The 13,757-nt window shown below is 45.7% G+C and overlaps 3 protein-coding genes across 4 annotated transcripts; 2 read left to right on the top strand and 1 right to left on the bottom strand.

Moving 5' to 3' along the window:
* The first annotated feature begins 1,446 nt into the window (after positions 1 to 1,446).
* wnt4b (wingless-type MMTV integration site family, member 4b) lies at positions 1,447 to 5,588 on the top strand. Its single transcript, XM_029129056.3, has 9 exons — positions 1,447 to 2,918; positions 3,123 to 3,337; positions 3,650 to 3,803; positions 3,887 to 3,971; positions 4,062 to 4,193; positions 4,289 to 4,431; positions 4,502 to 4,642; positions 4,719 to 4,881; positions 4,962 to 5,588. Exons 2-9 carry the CDS (start codon positions 3,249 to 3,251, stop codon positions 5,129 to 5,131), a joined length of 1,077 nt encoding a protein of 358 aa, XP_028984889.1. The 5' UTR covers positions 1,447 to 2,918; positions 3,123 to 3,248; the 3' UTR covers positions 5,132 to 5,588.
* A 233-nt stretch (positions 5,589 to 5,821) lies between these two features.
* cdc42l (cell division cycle 42, like) lies at positions 5,822 to 9,457 on the bottom strand. Its single transcript, XM_029129094.3, has 6 exons — positions 9,323 to 9,457; positions 7,919 to 8,023; positions 7,728 to 7,800; positions 7,530 to 7,639; positions 7,073 to 7,270; positions 5,822 to 6,995 (listed from the first exon to the last, which is right to left on the bottom strand). The coding sequence occupies exons 2-6, from the start codon at positions 8,021 to 8,023 to the stop codon at positions 6,906 to 6,908; spliced, it is 576 nt and encodes a 191-aa protein (XP_028984927.1). The 5' UTR covers positions 9,323 to 9,457; the 3' UTR covers positions 5,822 to 6,905.
* Positions 9,458 to 9,977: 520 nt separating this feature from the next.
* Positions 9,978 to 13,340, top strand: mlf2 (myeloid leukemia factor 2). 2 transcript variants are annotated; one of them, XM_029129081.3, is made up of 8 exons: positions 9,978 to 10,304; positions 11,169 to 11,280; positions 11,379 to 11,414; positions 11,765 to 11,818; positions 11,894 to 12,022; positions 12,273 to 12,432; positions 12,529 to 12,769; positions 12,872 to 13,340. In XM_029129081.3, exons 1-7 carry the CDS (start codon positions 10,261 to 10,263, stop codon positions 12,738 to 12,740), a joined length of 747 nt encoding a protein of 248 aa, XP_028984914.1. In that variant the 5' UTR covers positions 9,978 to 10,260; the 3' UTR covers positions 12,741 to 12,769; positions 12,872 to 13,340. The 2 variants fall into 2 exon arrangements, with proteins under 2 accessions (XP_028984914.1, XP_028984913.1); XM_029129080.3 differs by having other exon boundaries at positions 9,979 to 10,304; positions 12,529 to 12,744.
* Positions 13,341 to 13,757: the final 417 nt, after the last annotated feature.

Raw genomic sequence — 13,757 nt, 5'->3', positions numbered from 1 at the left:
GTACTATTATTGCAAAATGTCATATATAAATATCACTTAATGAAAAATAAGTAATAAAAACCTGCTGAAACGTCCTCATTGACCGTATGACACGTATGTGGCTTTTACCTGCTGCTCATTAGAGCACAGATACCGTGCATTAATACTGGGATTTCCACACACGTTGTGTTAAAATGACCTTCCAGCAGTTTGTCATGTGTGATGACTTATAGACGATGGCACTGTGTTCAGCAGCAATGATTCAGTCATTCTCCTCACTGATGAGGAGGAACTTCACGGTCTCTCTGGTTTCCAGAAATACAAGACTGGAGCGACGTTTCATGTAAACAGCTTGCGCTGGTTATAACCTTCACTGCTCGCACGCGGCATACCGCCGCTTCCTGTTGGACCGGAGGTGCCGAGGCCTCCGGCCGCCTCCCGTGCGTGTCCGGCCTCCCGCTGTAAATGCACATCGCGTAGCAACAAAGGCCTGCGTCTGGCTGCTGTGCGTTACCATCGCTCGGCCGCCCCTCAGACGTGCGCGCGCGCGCGCCCGCATGCGTCGCCGACACCTCCGCCCACTCCCTCCATCCCGTGCGCACGTCTACCTCCCCCCCACCCCCACCCCACAACTACCAACGACTCCGTAATATTCACGGGTCGTCCATTCCCTCCTCCAGCCTCCCCCCTCCCCCCACGCGTGCACGGCTCGCCGCCCACTCTGCTAACCTACCCCCCCCCCACCCCCCCCGCCCGCCTCCCTACCCGCCATCCCATAATATCCACGCACGCATTCGTGCGCGGCGGTGCTCTTTGTTGGCAGGGATGCCTGAGCAGCGTGAGCGTGCTCGCGCGCAGCAGCCGCGGCTCTGCCTGATATGATTATTCCATCGGCGCCCGGGCCGCCGAGGCAGGTAGCTCCGGACAGCGGAGAGGGACAGAACAAAGGGTGGCGGGTCACACGTCTATGTCATAACGACCTTTGGGGGGGGGGGGCCAGAGTCAGCCTCAGGCAAGCGTCTCCGAATGAGGCCAATCATACATCCCATGGTAACAATCAGCAGAAGGAGCAGGATACGCCCCACCTCGCTGGCCTGGAGTCAGCTGCTGACTCTCACATCCACGCAGTACGTGCACGCCATGCTGAGGCTTTAACAAGCATCTCCTTGGCCATTTCAGCAGGATCCAGCCACAAAATGGGGGGGGGCATAAAGATGTGAAAAAAAAACAGGCCGAGTTATTTACGAGTGAGGGGGCGAGGGGACGGGCGTAGCAGAGGCGCCGGACATGACAGTGGCCGGCTCGTCACCATGGCGTTGCTGTGGGAGACGGAGGAGGACGTCACTTGTAGGAACAGGGGACACAAAGGAGGAATACGACGCGAAGGGTACGAGGAGCAGGAGATGTGGGGGGGGGGGGGGGGGGGGGGGGGGGGGGGGGGGGGGGGGGGGCACCATTTAGCCAGGAAATGGGTGTCAGAGAGTTCAGGTGGAGAGGTCATCAAACCTCACACAGGGACGGAGCAGTAAATAAGTCTCACAACATCATCACTGATCACAGAAACACCTAAAAAGTCATTGAACTAAGGCTTTCACGCATTATCATTAGGACAGTGTCTCACTGTATTGGAACTGTTTCAATATTGTATTGAGGCTGATAATCAGCTAACAACTTTCTGGTTGAGTCTGGTCTCAAATAATGAAAATGATGGAAAAAAAATGACACCGTTGTGCAACTCGTGCAATTTCGAAAAAAAAAACTTGAAGCGTCTGCGGAAGGTTGAGACAAACCCAAACCCACAGCGTGTTCCGAGGTTTCATCATTGTCTCGGTTTTCGCTCATCGTTGGAACCAGAGAGAGGCCAAACCCTCGTGTGAAGCGTAAGAAAGGACACGAGCTGAGGATCCGAGCGGGCGATTAGCGGCGAACAGCAACTGGCCGCACGTCCAATGTGTCACTTCACGTTTGGTCCCAGGTGAATATTTCACATGGCGCTTTTTGTTCTTTTTACTGCCGAGCCCGACGAACGGCCCTCTGCTCCGTGTGCGCCCTCCTCTCCTTCCTGTGCCGTGATTTATTTGCCTCAGTTCCAATATTTGTCGTCAGTGTGCTTTCTTCCCCTTGTCTAAATGTCACCCCTTCTTCTAAGACAATATGGGGAGTGGGAGAGACGCAGGACAAGAGGGCCGATGGTGGGGAGATGGGGGGGGGGCTCATAAAATCAGCAACAAAGTTTGGGAAAATTAAACATTAGGTAAGACGGGCTCTCGCGTGGGAGAAGTGCTGAGTCATGGTTTTTCAGAGGACGTCCCGTGGATCAATATAAGCGATCGTTTTACGTGAAAGGAGCGAAAAGGCTGCGCGCGTGCACGGGCGAGCACGTGCGCATTAAGGAGACACGCGTGACGTGATGATGATTTAAGATGCAGCTCCGTCCCCGGTGCAGGTTGGGTCCCACGCACTGCGGACACACCTCAACTCGTACCCGGGCCTCTCCCCTCCCTCTGCGTCGCTCCACGCCCGTCCTCCCTCTCTCTCTCTCTCTCTCTCTCTCTCTCTCTCTGTCTCCCTCTCTCTCTCTCTCTCTCGCCCACCCTCACTTAAACTCCTTTATAACCCATCAGTCCCATCCCTGGACTCTCACACATTCTTGCTGCTTCAGCCTCAAATGGATGCAGCTGCTGGCGCCGCTTCCTTGGAATCAGACTTTTATTAACACATCTGGATTTTACGTGTTTTGTCTTTTTTAAATTTTAATACATTCGGCCAATTCAGTTGGACGCGTGGACTTATTTCGGCGTCCATCTCCGTGTGCAGTTCTTAGAACGCGACTGGGAGCATGCGTTTGCTAAAGAGGAAACTGTTGAAAAACTTTGAGTAAAGTTAGGATAAAGTTCAGCCAGTCCAAACGGAGTAACTGGACAGAGGACTGTGAACTGGTAAGAATGACTTTTACCTCCCTTTCACAAACTCACAGATATTTAAAATGGGGCCTATAAGAAAAATCTACATCTGTCAGGTTTTCTATACAAAACCTTCTATTCTCCAACTTCTGAAGCAACAGCAGCCGCATGAACCTAAACCCTACACCATTTGTACCTGTAGGTGAACACTTCCAGTGGTAAATTGCTTATTTTCGACAGATATGAGGGGATCATCCCCGGACTGTGGAGCAAAGCGAAGCCAGCGACTGTCGCGCCCGCGGGGACGGGCAGCATCCCGTCCACACATCTAGCCTGACGCACGGGGACGGACAGACAGACAGTCTGATGCCAACTGTCTCCACTGTCAATCTCACGGCACCACTCCTCCTCCTGTTGCTATGGGCAACCCACCCCACCATGGCAACCAACTGGCTGTAAGTGCAGCGTGCGAGGGAGAGGAGCGAACGAGGGAGTTTTGTTTGTCATGCTATAACTTTTAAAAGATGGTGACACGTCTCTAAATCTCTTTCAGCTGCTCGTCTCTCTTCCTTTGTTTCTTCTTCTGTGACCTTTTCTCTATTCTTCCTCGCTGTGCCCTCTCAGTCTTCTTCAACCTTTGTGCTCGTCGTCTTTCACTTGCACCTGGTACTTACAGTAGTTATGAGGCTTCCTGTTTTGCCCCCCCCCCCCCCCCCCTCCCCCCCACCCCCTGCTGTGAGTCACCACTGTCCCCCTTTTTGCCCCAGTTCCCTCGCGAGGCTGCCTCGCTCCAGGCCCGTGTCCGGCGCCGCCCCGTGTGCACGGCTGAGGGGGCTGAGCCCGGGGCAGGTGGGGGTGTGCAGGGCGCGGGGGGAGGTCATGGAGTCCGTACGCAGGGCGGCCGAGATGGTCATCGAGGAGGTACGGCTTATGGTTGTGGGGGAGCGTAACCCGGTCGTGGCGGCTCTCAATAACCCCGATCTCACTGTCACTGTCCGACCCAGTGCCAGCACCAGTTCCGGAACCGCCGCTGGAACTGCTCCACCGCCCCGCGCGGGATCAACGTGTTTGGCAGGGTCATGAACCAAGGTAGGCCACGTCCGCACGCTCCGCGGCGCCTCCGGGCCCGTTGATCCCTCGCTCCGCTCCGCTCTGAGGCCTCCGCTCCTCTGCGTCCAGGCACTCGCGAGGCGGCCTTCGTGCACGCTCTGTCCTCCGCAGCCGTGGCGGTGGCCGTGACCCGGGCCTGCACCCGCGGGGAGCTGGAGAGGTGCGGCTGCGACAGGAAGGTCAGGGGGGTCAGCCCCGAGGGTGAGAGCGGCTCCCGCTACATGGGAATGTGACGCTGATATTAACCGAGCCGCGGCCTCTCGCAGATTTAAGTGCTTGTGTCGCGTCTCGCGCAGGCTTCCAGTGGTCCGGCTGCAGCGACAACCTGTCCTACGGCGTGGCGTTCTCCCAGGCGTTCGTGGACGAGCCTGAACGCGCCAAGGGGCTGTCAGCCGGGCGCCCGCTGATGAACCTGCACAACAACGAGGCGGGTCGGAAGGTGGGCCGCGGCGCTGCGATGGACCCGTTTCCCGCACGGGCCGCTGACTCTGACCCCCTGTCGTTCCCAGGCCATCCTCCACAACATGCAGGTGGAGTGCAAGTGCCACGGCGTCTCCGGCTCCTGCGAGCTGCGGACCTGCTGGAAGGTCATGCCTCCGTTCAGACGCGTCGGCGCGGTGCTGAAGGAGCGCTTCGACGGCGCCACCGAGGTACGAGAACGCGCTTCGCGCCTCCACACGCCGTGACCTGCTCTGAAGCCTGGGAAATCTTCACCCTTTTCCTCAGGTACGTCTGACTCGTATTGGATCCAGGACCGCGCTGCTCCCTCGTGACCCCCAGGTCAAACCCCCCGCTGCCAGAGACCTTGTATACATGGCACCCTCTCCGGACTTTTGCCATCTCGATCCGGACAACGGTATCCCCGGTACCGCTGGTAGAAGATGCAACGGTGAGATCACTGTAAAGACCATGTGATACAGATTCATTTCTAAAGGCTAATAAAGGCTAATTGTGTGTGGACCCCACCAGGAACCTCTCGGCTGGCACCGGACGGCTGCGAGCTGGTGTGTTGCGGGCCAGGGTACCGAGCGGGCCGGGCCGAGGTGGTGCAGCGCTGCTCCTGCAAGTTCTCCTGGTGCTGCTCGGTCCGCTGTCAGCAGTGCAAGAACACAGTCACCATCCACACCTGCAGAGTGTGACGCGAGCCACGCTCGGGTGAAACACAGTCAGAGTTGTAATCGACAAGAATAACGAGACGGCTGAGGCCGACGGCCCCGGATCGCATGCAAGCAGCACTAAACCTCGCTGAACTGACAAAAGCTTTTAAAAGACGAGTTTAACCGGAACTAACACAGTGGGAGTGGAAACACTGCAGCAGCATTGCCTTTAATGCAAACTATTGGCATTGTATCATAGACTAGCCACAACGTTGACGGTATTTATATCTTCTCTGTTCGGATTTATTTATTTGTGGATCTTGTGGTTTTTGCTTCACTTCAGCCTCCAGCAGTGACGTCTCACAAAGCAACAATAACGTCTACTTACATCAGTGTCTGTGTCGTGTACAGTGGGATCGTCTCTTCCTGTGTGTTACAGCACAAGCAGAGTTTTTAGGTCTGTTCCAAGGAGTCTAATAAATACAGTAGTTTCTATGTTTCTTGTGTTTGTTTTGTATTGGCTCAACGACCACTGGAGGCAGAGGAGAGCAGCATTTTAATGAGCACGTTCCTGTTTTAAGGATGCAAAATACCTTTTCTAGGTTGTGCTTGAGCAAAAGTGTAACTGCACAACAGGTTCGTATGGGTGATGTCATTTCCACAAACTGCAGCGTGATGAAGCTGGTGTGTAGCGAATTCAGGACCTTACAAATGCATCACCAAAAGACAGAGGAAAGTTTATGGTTTATTTTAACAACGCAGACTTGCAAAGAAGGAACTAGCAAATTTGTTAGAAAATACATTTAAGAAATGCTACAGCAACTGTAATTGTTCATTCGTCTACACAACACATACACTCTTTATTTAAAGAGTTAGTAGTCTGTTAGTAGTCAGCAGTAAACAATACAACGGCTACTTTAAGCGTCGTCAACTTTATTACAAATATGCTGTAATTACAAACACCTCAGGATTAAGACCTACTCAAAATATTAAATTTAAAATTTGTTATATTATCAATCATCCATCTTGGTAGGTTGGAAATAAAAAAAACTAAACGAATAAAACAAAACCTCAAGTTTCAATATAGTAGCTACTAAAAAAAATCCCAAAATAGTCACAGAATTAATACAATATACACAGAAGGAAAATACAGAAAGTCATAGGTCGTCATAGGGAGTGTGTGTGTGTGTGTGTGTGTGTGTGTGTGTGTGTGTGTGTGTGTGTGTGTTTGTTTGGCCTCGGAGTCTTAATCAGTTGAAAGATAATAAAGGTTTTGGCCTCTGTTTTGAGTGATGATACAATGACTGTTGCTTTCCTAATGGCCAGGATCGCTCAACATCAAGGTGTCCTTTTAAATGTACTACACAAAGTTAACTAAAACCTCTATGTTAAACGTGGCTGAAGCTTTTGCCCATTCATATTCCCCTACAGTGGATTTAAAGAAGGTCAAACACAGAAGAGGCCAAAGGCAGCTTTAGAATTGGATCTTTCTTGGGAAAAAAAAACACAAGCAAATGTGACGGGCAGGGGGGGTCCTGCCCCACCACAATATCTGTAAAAACACTGCAACTGTTAAAAGCTTTCCAAAAAGGCGATAAGTGACACTTATTGCATTTACTGTGAGCTGAAGTTTTGCTCCTCAGCCTTTATGAAAGTTTATTTTGAAGGCACAATCAGTGTATGAATACATCTCAGTGGCACCTCCCTGCCCCTTTTGTTTTGTCCTTTTTTTTTCAAAAAGCCATTGATCTTTGTCAAGTTTTAATTAATCCCATCTATTTCTTACACTGTTAAAACTCTCACTGGTGTTGTTCATCTATAGCAGGACACATTTTCTCTTGGTTTTGGTCTCAGGAGGCTCCAAGGCAGCCAGGATGGCCTCGTCAAACACGTTCTTAAGCCCTCGCTGGTGGAAGAGGAGAAAAGAGTGTGACACAGAGCAACGTAAGCAAGTCACACATCGCTCTTAAAACTGACCCGTACCTGTGTCAGAGCGGAGCACTCCACATATTTGACGGCTTTGAGCTCACGCACCAGCTTCTCTCCACTCTCAGGATATAAAGGGCGCTGTTTGTTCTTTGCCAGCTTCTCAATTGTGTTGCTGTCTTCCCGCAGATCCACCTGTGTTCCCACTAACAAGAAGGGTGTGCGAGGGCAGTGGTGAGAGATCTCAGGAACCCACTGGAAAAAAAAACATAATACCATTAGGGTCACAGTTGTTATTGTTTTGACATATCTTTCATTTAATGCAAGCAATTTACTATTTTAATATGTTTAGACCAAACAGCACATTTGACAGAACCTCACCTTAAAGAAAAAATAAACCTCTGATTTTTTTTATTTTATAATTGAACCTCTAAGTGAGTTCATATTCTACAAAACAGAACCTTTGGTGAATATATTTCTTACAACTTGTGAAAATAGTAATTTAAAAACTGACCTTCTCTTTGACATTTTCAAACGATGAGGGGGAGACAACAGAGAAACACACAAGAAATACATCTGTTTGTGGATAGCTGAGAGGACGCAGCCTGTCATAATCCTCCTGACCTAAGAGAAACAAGAAATACGAGAAGCACTTTAATGACAGCAATCAGGATTAGAAAAAAACACAGATATTCAATGACGTCTACGCCACCTGCTGTGTCAAAAAGGCCAAGTGTATAGGGCTCTCCCCCGATCATCACCGTCACTGCATAATTGTCAAAAACCTGAGAGCAGGCAGAAAAAAATAGATCAATACAAATAATTTCAAGTTAAGTTTTTCATCTATGTGATCTTTTACAGTCTTTAGATCAACGTGTACGAGTTCTTGTTACGCCGCCTTACCGTAGGCACATATTCTGAGGGGAATTTGTTGGTTGTGTAGGAGATCAGTAAGCAGGTCTTTCCTACCGCACCGTCTCCTACCACTACACATTTTATTGTCTGCATCTACAAGGAAAATACAGAAGATGATGTAGTTCACAGAGAGGAAGTAACAGCTAAGCACTAATCGACAGAGTAATGATATGCATGGCTACAAATGCAGAAGGGGACTCCGCATTGAGAAAAATTGGCATGAAAAGTTAACAACAACAGAGTCAATGACAGACATCTACGTAACTAATTCTCGATTTGAGTAGCATATTGTATGTTTATTCTGTATGTATTCAGATGACTGAATTTCACATTTCAAACTTTGTGAAAACCTTGTAAAGCATCTCTGTTGAAACCAGACATAGCATTTCTGCATTCATTAAATGTAAATATCCCACGGGTTCACCAGGCTACAAATACTACAGTTTATTTGTTTTTGCTTTTTTTTTAAATTTGCAGTACAGTGATTGATGTTTCTATTATACAGTTCAGCTTATGTGATATAAAATAAAGAAACGCCTTGTTTAAATAAAAAAGATTGAGAGTGTAATACGATTAATTCGTTTTATTATTTACTAATTTATTTCATCAGATAATATATTAGTCTATAATGTTTCTGTAGGAGAGTTCAAATATACAGCAGACATGAAACGGAGCAAATACCATTTATACAATCCAGCCAGAATCAATTTCAATACCGTCCGAGATCTTAAGTTATTAAAAAATGAGAAAGATGAGAGGCAGATATCTTCACAAGTCTTAACATTAGTCTAAGTAGACATGTTATTACATGTGCGAGCAAAAATGACACTGAATCACTTCCGCATAGGAAACATACCAAGATGTTGAAGAAAAACAGGGCCTATAGCCTAATGTCACTTAGAAGCGGATACTGCAAAGGCTTCCGGTAAATACGTTCATTGGAGAAACTAAAAGTTGCCGAACGGTAAATCTCAAACTGTTAAAACCCCCAAAAACTACTAAAACCACCATAAACGAGCAGTGGGATTTGTCAGGGCTGAGACAAACCGTGGCTGTTTGGAGACCATTTAAGCCCAAATTGATGAAGTTTTGTAATGTCTGACAACTGTCATTTTAAAAGCTCATTTAGCTGAATTAAAATAAACATAGGACAACATAATCGACAGTGACAATATGACAATGATGAGACAACTGTGACAACTTTATTAACCAGCCTGGTGTTAGCCACGACTCATTTAGATTGGCAAACGTTTAACACGGATTTATCTAAAAAACAAACCAGCTCTTCCTCTCGGTTGAAACGTAACACTGTTACAAGACTCTCCCACATGTGCCACATGTTATAAATGAACCTGCTTAGTGATTTCAGGCTATTTTTCTAACTCTACTCACCGTTTTTCTTGAGACAGGTTAGGCGTTGGTTACATCCGGGTTTGAGGGTCGAATTGCTTTGCGCGCATGTGCAGAGCAGACGAACCCCAGGCACAGGTGAAGGTTGCGAATGGCGTCCCCTGCTGGTCGAAATCTATTTATCTCCATCCACCCATCCATCCATTTTCTACCGCTTAATCCCCTACGCGGGGTCTATCTGCCTGCCTGTATGTCTGTCTGTCTGTCTGTCTGTCTGTGCTATTTAGTCCTGCTTATTTAGATATCAATGTCTTATACAGTATATATACTGTATAAGACATTATACTGGGAGCTGCCTGATATTTTTATAATGTAAAGATCTAAGACAGTGATTAGCTTGTGAAATAGGAAAGAATAAGTTTATGTTATTCTTATATATACATACATATATATATACAGTATATATATATATATATATACAGTATATATATATATACTGTAGAAAGAAGGTTTCTGGTTAAAAAAAGAAGTCAGAGTTTAATTTTGATTTTATTTCAAGCTTTACTATTTAATGATTACCCGTACAAGGACACTAATCATATTTATTTGTAACTATTTTATGAATAAACATTATTGTGAAAAAAACGCTCAGTGAATCCTTATTTTGAAAGCAAGAAGCCGGATGTCACAGTTGTCAGTCCTGACGCTAGCTTTTCAGCAGTGGTGCTTTTGTCAAAGGACTGACTTCCGTTTTGATTTTTCACCAGGTTTCTGGAATTTACTGACTATTAAGATTCTGGCCTGTGTTTCTTTTCGACAGACGGTAGCAGCAGTTTAATATTTGCGCTGGGAAGACAATCAGAGGAGCTTCGTGTTATTTTACCTGTAGTTTTATCTGTTATTCTGTTTTATTGTTGGAAAACTCGACTGTTTACCTAGCTAGCTGGCTAGCATCAGCCAGCTGAGTTAAATCACCTAGCATGTTTCGGTTTTTGAATGACGTTGATGACGACCCCTACATGATGTGAGTACTGACATGTTTTACATTTTTGTCTAGAAACTGCAATCGCCTTGTTTAGTATGCCGTAAACGATATATGGACGTATTCAGTAGTATATTTACCGTGGTTGTAAAAGGTACCTTGCGTTATTCTAGCCAGCTGTGGGGGCCTACAGTGAGCCACCATATTGGATGGACAATAGCAAAAATCTGTCAGAGCTGAAAAGCAGGCGTTTATTCAGTCAGTAGCAATAAACACAATTATTTCTTCTTGATTACCCAGTAATGTTCAGTTAAGGTAAATCTTTCCCCAAAATGAAAATGATTATAGTTCTATATTACAAAATGACTGCATAAATAGTTTTGACATATTAATCAAGGTGTACAGTAATTTTCTATTAGTTTATTTATCTAAATATACAAAAATAACACCCCAAAACAAGTGATCTAAACAAAGCATCAGAAGATGAACCGGTAGATGTCTCAGTAGATTTTCATATATATGTTGTACTGTTCCTTTTTTCCTTGGGTTCAAAAACCCCAAAATATGTTGCCTTTACAGAAAAGGATGATGTTTCAAATATGTTGTAGGAAATTCCAGGCAGACAGAAACTGGAAACTGCCCTGTTTTTTTACAACATGTGTGGTCACTAAGTAAAAACAAAGCACCTCTGAGAAGGTGATGCTAATATTCCAGCGTAACTTTGTCATGTGTCTGAAGAGCGTTTTTGATGACTCTGGAGTGTTTGAGGTCGTTGGCATTGGCATGCCACACTAAAATTGTTTAGTCTGATAAATAAAAAAAAAAAATCGATCACTTCTAATGTATCTTTGCTTTCACAGCTTAATTTACCTTCACAAGCGTCATGAATATCTGATTTTCTTGCAGGGATCCGTTTGCAGCTCACAGGCAGCAGATGAGGACCATGTTCGCGCCATTTTCTGTGGATCCTTTCGCTCTTGCCCCCCAGATGCAGCCGCAGCGTGTGCCTCGCAGACAGGTAAGAGCCCCCTGTTGCCGTTTTGTTCTCTGTGTTAATATTTGTTTACATTATTTCAGTTGGTTACATTTATGCTGTTTGTTTTTGCTTTCTTCTAGGCTGGTCCACTGACCCCATTCGGCATGATGGGAATGGTATGTTTTTCTTATTACTTTTTATAACTAAATGAATGTGTTGTTAAATTGTAGATTGTAAAAGTAATTTTCAACAGCATACAGACAGATTTCATTTTTTTAATTTGTTTTTATTAAAGCTCTTTTATAAGGTTTACATCAGGTTTCCAGTCAAGTTTTTTTTATACAGATGTATATTCATAAACTGTATTGGTTAAAATTCTTTTGTCTCTGAAGTGATTAAAGACAAAAATTAGTTTTGCCTCTAGTTGACAGTAAAAGAAACACTGATCACTGGGCCAGTTTGTTAGAAATTCTTCACCTGATACCAAATGAGAGTATAAAATATTTCTCTTCATTGTTTTTCTCAGGGTGGTGGATTCATGGATATGTTTGGCATGATGGGAGAAATGATGGAAAACATGGTGAGTTTTCAGTCTTTATCTAATACTTACCATTCAAATCAATTAAACTAATGAAAATTATTGTTTTCCTTGTAGGAACGAATGACCGGTACCCCAAACTGTCAGACATTTTCCTCCTCAACTGTCATCTCCTACTCCTCTTCAGACATAGGAGCTCCTAAAGTTTACCAGCAGACCAGTGAAACAAGAACAGGGCCTGGAGGGGTGAGGACACCTTACATATCTTACACCTTTTAAAGACAGTGCAGGTAGTACTTAAAGGAGCAATAAATGTAAAAAGAGAGATTTCTGTATTAACACATTCCAATCATGCTTTCTTATCCTATCCTGTGCAGTGTCCAGTTGTGTCAGTAAATTGATTACATACAGTAACTGTATAACTATATTCAAGCATACGCACAGCGCAGCGCTTCCTGTTTGTTTTAATAATCATTTAAGTGACCATTCATTCTAGATACGTGAGACACGGCAGTCAGTAAGAGACAGTGAGAGTGGGTTGGAGCGTATGGCCATTGGCCATCACATTGGGGATCGTGCACACATAGTGGAGCGTTCACGAAATCGGCGCACAGGAGACCGCGAGGAACGACAAGACTTCATTAATCTTGATGAGAGTAAGTCTTCCAAAAATGAAAACCTGGCATTAAATTTAAATTTGACTCTATTATGAGACCTGTTTTGTGTGATATTCTAACTTAACTCTGTGTTAGCTGAGGCTGCATCATTTGATTACGAGTGGAGGAGAGAGACAGGAAGATACGTTCCTCCCAATGCCCGTGCCCTGGACTACGGCCGGGATCGACGGGCAGGAGGCCAGCAGCTGGCTCTTCCTGCCCCTCCTAGCTCAGCGTCACCACCAGGGCAGCGGCACGAATCCCCCAGACACCGCCAGCCACAAACCCATCCACGTTACGACTGGTGAGAAGGTACGACAAAGGCCCTGAAAGCTCCGTAAGCCTGATCAAGGTTTCAGACAATTGCAAATAGAAGTTTAGTCAATTAAATCTGTCTTTCCATCCTAATACATCCTCTGGTCCTTAACCGTCTCTGCAGGTGTCACACCGGATACAAGTAGTAGATGAGAGGCGCTGAGGGAAGGTGTCCCTGATGCTGTGAACCACGCTGAAGATGGAAATTGATGAACGTTATAACTGCCTGTCTTAAATGTTTGACATGACTGGACAGTCTACACATAACAACACATACACACACACACACACACACACACACACACACAGAGCCCCCCCACACACTTGAAAGTAACATTTACAGTTTATTTGTTGCATACAAACACACAAAGTGCTACTCTTGTTCAAACTTGGGTATAACTTCACTTACTTTATATATACTCATTCTCAAAACTTGACATGTTTTTGCCCACTGCACTGAAGTGCTACAGTATACAGTAACTCTGCTGTACAGTCCATTTTATGTTTGTGAAGACACTAGTGTGTCAGTGAATTGAATTGTATACTATTAACTAATTAATCTAAATAAAGGTTCATTGAACATTGTTAGATAATTGCGAAATGTGTCCTTGTGTTTGAATTTGCGATTCTGAATGGTCCTGATAGTTTACATTTTTCTGCAGCTGAAAACCATTTAAAGCTGCAGTTGAGTAGAGTAAAATAAGTCATGCCTTCCTCCCTGCTTGTACTTGTATTTGTATGCGCCCGTATCCCTGTTTCACCACCTCTGCAGGTCATGTGACATCCAGATGGAGCACACCAAGTCCACTGAAAGCCCTTCTTTTGACAAATCACTCCTGTAGCAGTCTTCCTGCCCGCCTCTTCTGGTGCTCGCTGTATCTTTAATTACATCCACGACTATTTTTAAATGCAGATCCTCCCTGCAGCATGTACTCCTCCTGTCACCTGTCTACCTGTCTTTTTGCCTGCTTTAATCCCCATCATTAGATCTGACAAGGCAGCTTGTTTGG

Source organism: Betta splendens, chromosome 16 (assembly GCF_900634795.4).
Source record: "Betta splendens chromosome 16, fBetSpl5.4, whole genome shotgun sequence".
Classification (NCBI taxonomy): domain Eukaryota; kingdom Metazoa; phylum Chordata; class Actinopteri; order Anabantiformes; family Osphronemidae; genus Betta; species Betta splendens.
Note: the sequence above shows the minus strand (reverse complement) of the source record. Positions and strands in the feature narration are given on the sequence as shown.

Excerpts from the sequence above, each read along its gene's own strand:
- wnt4b (XM_029129056.3), top strand. The coding sequence starts at position 3,249 with ATGCCAACTGTCTCCACTGTCAATCTCACGGCACCACTCCTCCTCCTG. Across the intron at positions 4,194-4,288 it reads CAGGGGGGTCAGCCCCGAGG|GCTTCCAGTGGTCCGGCTGC; the intron begins GTGAGAGCGGCT and ends CGTCTCGCGCAG. Across the intron at positions 4,882-4,961 it reads CGCTGGTAGAAGATGCAACG|GAACCTCTCGGCTGGCACCG; the intron begins GTGAGATCACTG and ends GGACCCCACCAG.
- cdc42l (XM_029129094.3), bottom strand. The coding sequence starts at position 8,023 with ATGCAGACAATAAAATGTGTAGTGGTAGGAGACGGTGCGGTAGGAAAG. Across the intron at positions 7,801-7,918 it reads CCTCAGAATATGTGCCTACG|GTTTTTGACAATTATGCAGT; the intron begins GTAAGGCGGCGT and ends GCCTGCTCTCAG. Across the intron at positions 6,996-7,072 it reads AGTGCTCCGCTCTGACACAG|CGAGGGCTTAAGAACGTGTT; the intron begins GTACGGGTCAGT and ends CTCTTCCACCAG.
- mlf2 (XM_029129081.3), top strand. The coding sequence starts at position 10,261 with ATGTTTCGGTTTTTGAATGACGTTGATGACGACCCCTACATGAT. Across the intron at positions 11,819-11,893 it reads GAGAAATGATGGAAAACATG|GAACGAATGACCGGTACCCC; the intron begins GTGAGTTTTCAG and ends TTTTCCTTGTAG. Across the intron at positions 12,433-12,528 it reads CTTCATTAATCTTGATGAGA|CTGAGGCTGCATCATTTGAT; the intron begins GTAAGTCTTCCA and ends ACTCTGTGTTAG.